This window comes from Rhodamnia argentea, chromosome 6, assembly GCF_020921035.1.
Source record: "Rhodamnia argentea isolate NSW1041297 chromosome 6, ASM2092103v1, whole genome shotgun sequence".
NCBI classification, from domain to species: Eukaryota; Viridiplantae; Streptophyta; class Magnoliopsida; order Myrtales; family Myrtaceae; genus Rhodamnia; species Rhodamnia argentea.
The window spans coordinates 5,525,760-5,535,102 of record NC_063155.1 but is presented as its reverse complement, the minus strand read 5'-3'; the positions used below and the strand labels follow the sequence as shown (position 1 = coordinate 5,535,102).

Sequence of the window (9,343 nt, the reverse complement as noted above, 5' to 3'; positions counted from 1 at the left end):
AAGTTGTTAATTACGTAGCCAAGGCATGTTGTATGAATTCGCTCCCCCATCTATGATTATCAAAATCCCCCCAACCACTATGGGACTTACTTTGTTTGGATGCCCCGTCTTTGGCCTTGTCTTCTTAAAACTTGAAGTTTGAACAAAGTATCATTTCGACCAAAAAAAAAAAAAAGAAAAAAGGTATTCTTGAAAATAACAAAATAAAAGTATTTCAATAATTTAGTTACGTTGGTTTTGCATTTTAATGCTATAATATCCGAAACCCAATGATTTTTGTATTTAGACTCTATTTGTTTCGCTAAAAATAAATAAGTTGATAAATATATCTATAAAAATAATTGCTCTTATAGCTTAAAAAATTAACTAAATTTTTTCATTATCAATAATAATTTATATATAAAAATTCATAAATGATGAAAATATTTCTGATTTATTTATTTTTATAGATGATATAAACTATTATTTTCTAAAAAATATTTTTAATTTATTTATTTTTCGCTAAACAAAAATACCATCAATTTAAGCCAACCGACTAACCGATCAGATCCGCTCCTTCCATCTCCTAGTGTACAAATCGTACCACAAAGGAAGCCACTTACTTTTTAATTTATCATTTTGGATGTAGTTGCATCTAGTAGAAATTATAAGGTTATCATAGCACATTATAGCTGTATGTTAATTGCCAAATAATACATCAAAAACAACTCCGAATTAAGTTCTAAACTCCATATCATATGTGGTTGATATTACTTATTATATCAGAAAAGCATATAATAATTAAAACATTATTGAGAAATTATAGTAGACAGGACTATCTAGAGAGAGAGAGAGAGAGTGCGTGTTTGTAATTTTTTATTTTCCAATTAATAGCACAAAGAAAAAGTAACATGGCCTTATTGCACAAATTGTACCCTCCAATACCAAATGCATCATAAAGCATAACCACCACCATAAAATGAGATCTCAGCCAGTCCTTTGATCAAAAGGCCAATGGTTAATTCTGCAAGCACAATACATGACTCAACCGGGAATCCCTTCAATGAATTGATAAAAACCGGGTAGTGTCGATAACATCATGAGGCAGATTCTCCCAAATGAGAGCAAGACCATGCACCTGTCATGCCTGCTTGAAACTGAGAAACTACCTACAAACAATACAATCGAGTTCGCCCCGACCGCCCAGTTACACACGACCCAGCAGAAAAAGAATACATACTAGAAAACAATGGCCAACTCAGGGCCCCCAAATGATATTGGGCAAAGATTCTTAGCACAATCTGCACTCTCAGACCCGAATTGGCTGGGGAATAATCACCTCATCAACATCCTAAGGCTGCCGAACGTTTTGGTTAAGGAAGTTTTATTACCGATCCTTCTGGTTCCCAACCGTGTATACTTATGAAGTCTCTAACATGAATAAGTATCAAATCATAGATGTCTCTTGCCGATGGACGATCAGCTGGGTTCTTCATCGTACACCGGCGGAACAAATCGACAAGAAATCTTAAGGTTTCTTGATCCACCTCTGGCCCCTCCAACTTTGAGCCAGATCCCATCCTTGTATGGTCATTTAATGATGCTAATGAGGCCATCTCATCTGTTAGCTTTGGCCGTTCTCCCCCCTGCTTATAAAATAACATCAAGAAAAGGTACTGAGCCTTATTTCAAGACCAAACCAACAACATCACATGATATTAGTCATGAAAATGATGACCGAAGACATGAATCTCTACTATTTTACCTGAATAAGGTCATGGATTAGTGGCTCAGATAAACCTGAATATGGCACTTGCAAAGTCAGCAATTCAAAAATCAGACAGCCATATGACCAGATATCCACTTCCTGCAGCCATTTAAGTCAGGGCAATCAATCAGTACGGTTGAAAGAAAAAAAATTACAAAATGGCGGTGTTCGACAAAGTTCTTAGGTAAACTAAAGGAAAGACTCTACCAGCCCGTATGATTCATGTTTATGCATTGTCTGAAGAACTTCCGGAGCCATCCAGCAAGGTGTTCCAACACAGATATTGGGAGGATGTACCCCCATATGGGCAATACAACACGTATGTATGGAAGATCGAAGAGGAACTGCTCTATCAAAATCACAAAGCTTTACAGTAGGTGTTCCGTCAGCCCTTCTTGCATCAAGATCAATCAAAATGTTTTCACTCTTTACGTCACGATGAATAATATGCTTTGAATGCAGCTCCACCAAAGCAGAAGCAACGTCCCTAGCAATAAAAAGGCCCATATTTACTGGGACATGCTTTTCACCAGTTTTAGACAGTTTCTCCAGGTAATTCTGTCATAGGAGGCATGAAATCAATAAAAGTTGTAAATAATAAGCAGAGGAAAGAAATTCTGAAAGCACATTGATAGCAGTGTGGAAAGAAATGTACCTTCAGTGATCCCCCTTTCACATATTCCATGTAAATTGCAGAACGCCACATACGACGCTCAGGATTTGCACCCGCAGAAGTGACCCGCTGAGAAGATAACTGATGTCCGTACATTTCCACTATGCAAGCATGTCGTAGAGCACCCAATATTCTCACTTCGCCTAGACAACTATACTCTAATTTCCTAATTTCCTCAACTGAGTCACTACATACTTCCAAGGAACGCACCTGCAGAATCAACTCAGAAATATTTAAGCAGAAAACACGAGATGTAAGGCTGTGTTTGAGGAAGTGCTATCAGAATACTTCTCCAAAACTTGTCAATTCGTGAAAAAGAATCATGTTTCTAATAAAAGCATTTCATTTTTGTGACTTTAAATTAATATGTTTGATTTCTAAAGTAGGTTTTACTCATTTTCACTTTTAATTTTCGAAAATCAAAACTTGCCTTAAAAATATATTAGCATTGCCAAACACATCGGCTGAAAAAGAAATCCTAAGCTGCCTACTTGCTGGAAGTTGAAAATGACAATGAAAAAGGCTTCCAGATCACTAACAAAGTTTCTTGATCAATTGATAAAAACTAACAGGCACTGACTGAAACCAAATAAAAAGATTCATTATCTTCAAATATGATAAAAGACAATGCCACAAATACTGATGCTGCTAATTAAAGGGATTACCTTGGCTACAACATTGGCTGAAGCATTAGCACAACGGGTAATAGAGGTAGAAGCTTCTTTGTAAATTTCATCAGATGCGGATAGAGAAGGAAGAACACATCCAGAGTTGGAAATGCCTTCCATTGAAAGAGAATCTCTAAACCTCCTGAGAGGAATATACCTACATAACAAGCTCATGCTTCAGGAATTCATGCAAACAACAAATATGTGAACAATGAGAGAAATATTTAAAAAAAAAAAATTGGCGCTCTATTGTCATAGACTCCAAAAAGCACATAGACAATGTGTCCAGTGAAAACTATACCCAGTTAGTACTGCTTTAGCTTTTTGATCATTATAGACATGCAAAATCTGTACGTTCTCTGTTGTGAATTTTGTCCTCTTCTGCAGCTAATATAGATTCACTCCAAAGACAACACACACTGAAACAATTTACATCGTCCATGCAGAATTCAGTAGTAAAGTAATTTTTTTCTCCACCAGTGTTTAAGCTTCAGAAAAATTCTTAACAGTTAGCCTCGATGCTTTTTACTTTATCCTTTTCTTTGCCACATTCCAACCCAGCAAATGGCAGGCCGTTCGATGTGCCTCCACATAAAGGTTGTACTACCCAATTTCGATACAGGGGACACAGTTCCATATAGTCTAACTCTAACCCACCTTCACAGATCCCTCAAATGGCACTCTCAACATCTTCATTTTTCATGTGTATTACATTTATTACTTGTTGGCTAAGATCACAACTTATTTGAGCATAGCACATGGCAAAGACGACCAAGCACCAAAAAGTTCTAATTTTACCCATGGCAGAAAACAACAGTGACAAACAAGTATCTCGCCAAGAAAGTCTAATTGAACTGCAACAAAAAGTTCAGAAAACAAAAACCATCCTTTCATTTTTAACTCAAAACCAAAGAGCTTTCTATACATCCAACATTCAAACATGAAGCTCAAGTATGAAAGCTCTAACGAAAAAATAGCCTGACCATCACATGAGAAGAGTGCACTGACCTGCAAGCATACTCTGGGTCTGTCTCTTCACGTATATCAAGTGGATGGCATGCATCAACCACCATGCGGACCCATAAATCCCCCTTTTTTACAAGAACGATATTCCAAGCATGCGGAGAAAAATCCAGGTAACCTCTAACAAGCTCACATGGCACAGGAGGCACCATTCGATCACATAGATACTGGGAAAAAATGGTGAGTAGTCAGCTTAAAGTATTTCAATATAAACAAGAAAAACATAATTACAAAAAACAGCCACCTTCAAGAGAATTGCTCTATGTCTGCAAACACCAAACTTCAGAGTCCCTATAGGAACAATAACAGAACTTTGTCTCACTTTGATAGACTGAAGAGATTTCTCACATAGATCACTCAATATGATATCCTGATTATTGAGCATTTGGTTGACAGATGAATCGACATAATCCCGATTTCCAGTTGAGCAGGTGCAAACAAAAGGCTTCCGATAATTAGAACCAGATACTGCCTTTCGCGTCCTTTCTACAATTGCATTTTTGTCACACCCTCCAAAATGATCCGACACAAAAAGAGCAAGCAATGAAGCTATTTGAAGTGTACAATCCTCCAGTTCCTGATCTTTAGTTAAACCACTTAATTGCTTGAAACGAATTACCAAAGCCTGCGCAGTGAGTGTAACTGCATCTAACACTTCATCTTTGTCCCTGAAAAATGTCAGAAGAAGAATCTATCATGAACTGAAGCAAAGCTATCACTAGACATAGAAAACAAAGGACAGAATCCAAACCTGTCTACAAGAATTACTTCACGTGAGTCGATAGGTAAATTTCTCTCATAACTACTGAGAGGCATAAAAGGTTGGTCACGTCCAGCATCATAAAAGCCATCTGGCAGATAATCCTCAACACCACAGAAAGAGAAATCACAATACTGGCGGGATAGATCTAAACTCTCATCAGCTGGCCGGCGACACTTGCATGGTTTAGGGTTATCAAGATGCTGATCACAATACCTTTTACACTTGATACTGACCTCGTGTTTCTGTACTAACGACTCAGCATCTTGCTCATCAGTAGACGCATTTGACATGATCGTAACATCTCCCAGCTCTCTACTTGCAGAGTCAAAGGCAACATTTGAGTGGTTCTCTACCTTCAATTCACTTTTTAAAATAATGCCGTCCTCATCCACGCTGCTAAGCACATCTTCAGGTGCAATTTCCCCTGAAATCGATAATTTATCTCCACCATCCACACGGGTGATTTCTGATGCTGCATCTCGTGAAGCATCATCCTTAGACAACTTGCACATATCATCAGCCTTTTTGGTCAACTCCTCCGAATGTATTTCACCTTTCCACTTCCTGCTGTTGTTTAAACGTTCTAGCCGAGCTTTTTGTTGCAAATAGTTCCTCCTTTTCCACCTCTTTGATTTCCGAGCTGAAAAACATCTAGCATTTGACAATGACCCGGCCAATAAACTTGGCCCGTTATGGCAGGAGCCTACATAAAGTAAATCCAGTTTTTAGAGAAGCAGTAAGGCTGAAGAAAGCCATACAAAATAAGTGCAAAATATACATGAAAAAGCTAAAGAAACTAAATGTGCTGGCCTTACTGCTAGAAGAGATCGTTCCTTCGTCGTCTGGGGTGGATTCATACACTTCCATTTCAGCCAAAGAATTGGCACTATCATCGTTGGACAACTCCTTCCCGTCTATATCGCAGGATATCCATGAAGGTATTTGAAAACTGAGAAGCTTATTGTTCTTGAATAATAAAAAAACACCAGAAAAAAATACATGTTAATTTCTTTAGTTGAACATTCGAACATTTTAATTTCTTTAGTTGAACATTCATCTGCAAAAGTATCGAAGAGATGAACCAAAGCCTAGCATCTCTATTTAGAAGTTCATCTTTAAAAAAAAAAAAAAAAAGAAAGAAAAATCTGGGCGCAATTTTAACATAGAAACAAAGCATCTTCATACAATTATTTCATGAACATGCACTAAATAAATAATTAGAAGACTGGTTTTCTAGGCACCTGAAGATTTAAGCTTCGCAGGCAATGCATGGAGTCAAGTTCAAGAGGGCCTATTGACGACAACCTGTTATTTGAAAGGTCTAAAACTTCCAATCGCCAAAGAGAAGACAAACCAGAGGGGAGTTCCACCAATTTATTATTCGCAACCTTCAAGGACATCAAAGAATTTAAATAACTTATTTCATTTGGCAAACTCTTCATCTTATTAAATGAAAGATCCAAGTACTCCAATTGGTTCAGGCAACCAATTTCTGGTGGGAGGCATCTGCATGGACAAAACGGCACCATAATCAGCATAAGTGACCCCTACCAACATAGGAAGCAAGCAAATCAACAACAGTAAAAAGTCAAGATTAATAAGAAATATAATCTGGACACAGAACATTTCAGCAAAGAAGCAAACCGCATCCTTCATTTAACACATATATTTCTACATACATTGGCCTCCCAAACTTATTTGAGGTGAATATCAGTTGTGAAATCATCATTGGAGCAGAAGAAATGATAATGGCTAATCAAACATAATAAAGTTTAGCCACATAATTTTGATCTTGAATCAGGTTCATAAATTTATTACGTTATAAGTTTGCCATGAGCTTCCTTGACTTGGCTCATGGTACCCTCCTGTGTCATCTTCAAAATGGAAGTGTTTGACAAATATCAAATTGAAATTGTAGGAAATTTTTTTGGCTTCAAAAAGACTGAAATAGTAATAGCTAAAACAGTGGTTTCATATCAAACCTGCAACAGAAGTAACTAAAATAATTTTATTTCATCTAAATTAAATAATGAACTCAAATTGCATGTATCATGTCTTAGTAAAGTAAACATTAATTTAACTTACTAATAAACAATATACACTGTACTGTGTTTAAGTTTATCAAAAAATTTCGAGAAAAAGATTTTTTACTTGATCAATGATTTTAAACTCCGTCCCCCCCCCAAAAAAAAAGGAACCTAATTCTGGCTCAGTCTGTGCTCCCATACAGTCTACTTTGGTTCCATACGGATTCCTTGAACACAATGTTGCCAGAAAATTTAAGAGATAGCTCTCCTCAGACATCCAAACTCCAAAACATGCGTCAGAACATGGAGTGGCTGTTTCAAGCTTACTTTAGTCATCGTAGAATGGGACAGGAGAAAAGGCTTAGATGGTTGTCTCACAACACCATATCGACTACTTTCTACACTCACAAGTAGAGGAGAGTGGATGGTAGGAATTAAACTCAACCCTCATCAATCTTGGTAAAGATGGATTACTGCTAGTCCAATGCACTATCCCAGAAAGTATTTGCTACTAATAACAATAACATAAATAAATCAATGAAAAATTTTGAATATGAGCACATGTCAATGAGAGGTACCATTTTGTCAACATGAAATCACAACATTCCAAGGGAAAAGACTAAAAGAAAGATGTACAAAATTTACTCTGCCTGCTCAGATGAGAAATGAACAGCATACTTCACCATCTATAAATTTTCAATGACGCTGCACGGTCTCAAGTCAAAACTGCAACAAAAACTTCCTGGAGGCAGCTAAAGCAACCATGTAAACTGCTTGCCAAAAGGGCTACACCAGGGTTTTCACACCGCGTTGAAACAATACTAACCAAATGCATCCCAAGAGAGAGAACAGAAAAATGTCTAGGCAAGAGTACCAAAGCTAAAGGACCATCAAATGGTCCCCGAAAACCAAACATAAGCCCCAGAACACTTAGCTTCTTATACCTGAGAAGCGAGTACTAACTTAAAAGACCAAGTTTATCCTCCTGACAGACCCCAAACACTCAATCTTACTAATTCACAGAACTGCCCAGGACACATTGCATGTAACTCAATCCCAATCAAACAAAAATAAAAACTTGAAACCAACCATACCAAACAATAACACAAACAACATACCTTATCGAGAAATGACAAACGGAGAGCTTGGTCAAACACTTGAGCTGCGCGATCTCGCTGAGCAAAGGAAAGACCGAAGGCCGGCGCAGAGCCTTACTGAGTTCGAGCTCTTTCAGCCCTTCCAACTTATGCAACGCCAACCCATTCAGCCCGGGAGGCGATATCTTCACTTGCAAGCACTCCAACCCCACCAAACTCCCCAACTCATTCGGGAACAAATTCAACTCATTGGCGAAGAACTTCAACGTCTTCAGCCTTCTCAGCTCCCCAACCCACTTCGGCAGCAAACTGAACTCGTTTTTATACAAATAAAGGCCCTTAACCGAGGACCCACTCAAGGTTGGGGACAGCAGCGAGTACTCAAGGTTTTCCCCGGACACGTCGAGGCACAAATCGTCATCCGAAGCGCCACTCTGGCTACAAGAATCGCGAGTCGGGCTCGGGGGCTCGGGGTTTTCCGGAGGATCGGCGTCGCACTCCCCTTGCATTGTGGACCGCGATCGATTCAAACGAAGAAGACGAGAAGGAAAAAAAAAAAATCAAAACTTTGGGATGGAAGAGAACAGAGACAGAGACGGGTTTCGCCAAGGAGGAGGACGATTCTTGAAATGACGCGCGAATTCGAGAAACTTGGGGAAGGGGACAGAGAGAGACGCTCCGGGGTTAAAAGTAAAACGATAATGGAGGTCGCGAGAAGAAACCCTAAGCGACGGTCTTGGGTCAAGAAAAAGGAAACAGAACCGAAAGAGAGCGGGCGCTAAAGGCAGTCCGCGAAGGAATTGATAGGAGCGCTCCCCGTGAAAAGTCATAAATGCCCTCCACTTTCAATCCGATAAGATGCCCGCAATGCAGCGAAATTTCGCGCTTGGTAGAGGGGTGTTTCGGCGAAACGGGTTCGTCGTCCCAAACCCGCGGCCGGTTTTTAAGTAAATTTAAACAATTCTCCTCTTTTTGAATTTTGTGTTTTTTTTTTTCTCTGTGAGAAAAAGGAACGGGAGGCTGCCGTTGCTAAGAAATTTCCCGAAATTATGTCATAATGCTTAGCGATCAAGTAAGTTTAGGCCCGAATAGATGATCCCGGTCATCACAGCCCATCAGAAGGCGAACCGAGCAAGCCTCTCTATAGCGATATTCGGCTTGTAATGATCGCTAACAATCTCATATGTGAGTTTATTACCGATCACTAGACTTACTAAATAGGCAAGTCGAATCGAATTTGAATGGATTAAAAATGGCTATGGGCCAAACTAACCAACTTAATTCGTATAAACCCATTTTTATCCAATACGGTTTTAGTGATTTATATCCGATCCGAACAGGAATC

The 9,343-nt window shown here is 38.7% G+C and overlaps 1 protein-coding gene across 2 annotated transcripts; it reads right to left on the bottom strand.

Annotated features, from left to right (window-relative positions):
- Nucleotides 1–977: 977 nt before the first annotated feature.
- On the bottom strand, nucleotides 978–8,736 carry LOC115740883. 2 transcript variants are annotated; one of them, XM_030674527.2, is made up of 11 exons: nucleotides 8,020–8,736; nucleotides 6,116–6,380; nucleotides 5,690–5,840; nucleotides 4,863–5,577; nucleotides 4,356–4,779; nucleotides 4,097–4,278; nucleotides 3,086–3,245; nucleotides 2,403–2,630; nucleotides 1,955–2,305; nucleotides 1,745–1,846; nucleotides 978–1,628 (listed from the first exon to the last, which is right to left on the bottom strand). In XM_030674527.2, the coding sequence occupies exons 1-11, from the start codon at nucleotides 8,505–8,507 to the stop codon at nucleotides 1,353–1,355; spliced, it is 3,342 nt and encodes a 1,113-aa protein (XP_030530387.1). In that variant the 5' UTR covers nucleotides 8,508–8,736; the 3' UTR covers nucleotides 978–1,352. The 2 variants fall into 2 exon arrangements, with proteins under 2 accessions (XP_030530387.1, XP_030530395.1); XM_030674535.2 differs by having other exon boundaries at nucleotides 978–1,625.
- Between the last annotated feature and the right edge of the window lie 607 nt (nucleotides 8,737–9,343).

Excerpts from the sequence above, each read along its gene's own strand:
- LOC115740883 (XM_030674527.2), bottom strand. The coding sequence starts at position 8,507 with ATGCAAGGGGAGTGCGACGCCGATCCTCCGGAAAACCCCGAGCCCCCG. Across the intron at positions 4,279-4,355 it reads ATAGAGCAATTCTCTTGAAG|TATCTATGTGATCGAATGGT; the intron begins GTGGCTGTTTTT and ends ATTTTTTCCCAG. Across the intron at positions 2,631-3,085 it reads CAGCCAATGTTGTAGCCAAG|GTGCGTTCCTTGGAAGTATG; the intron begins GTAATCCCTTTA and ends TTGATTCTGCAG.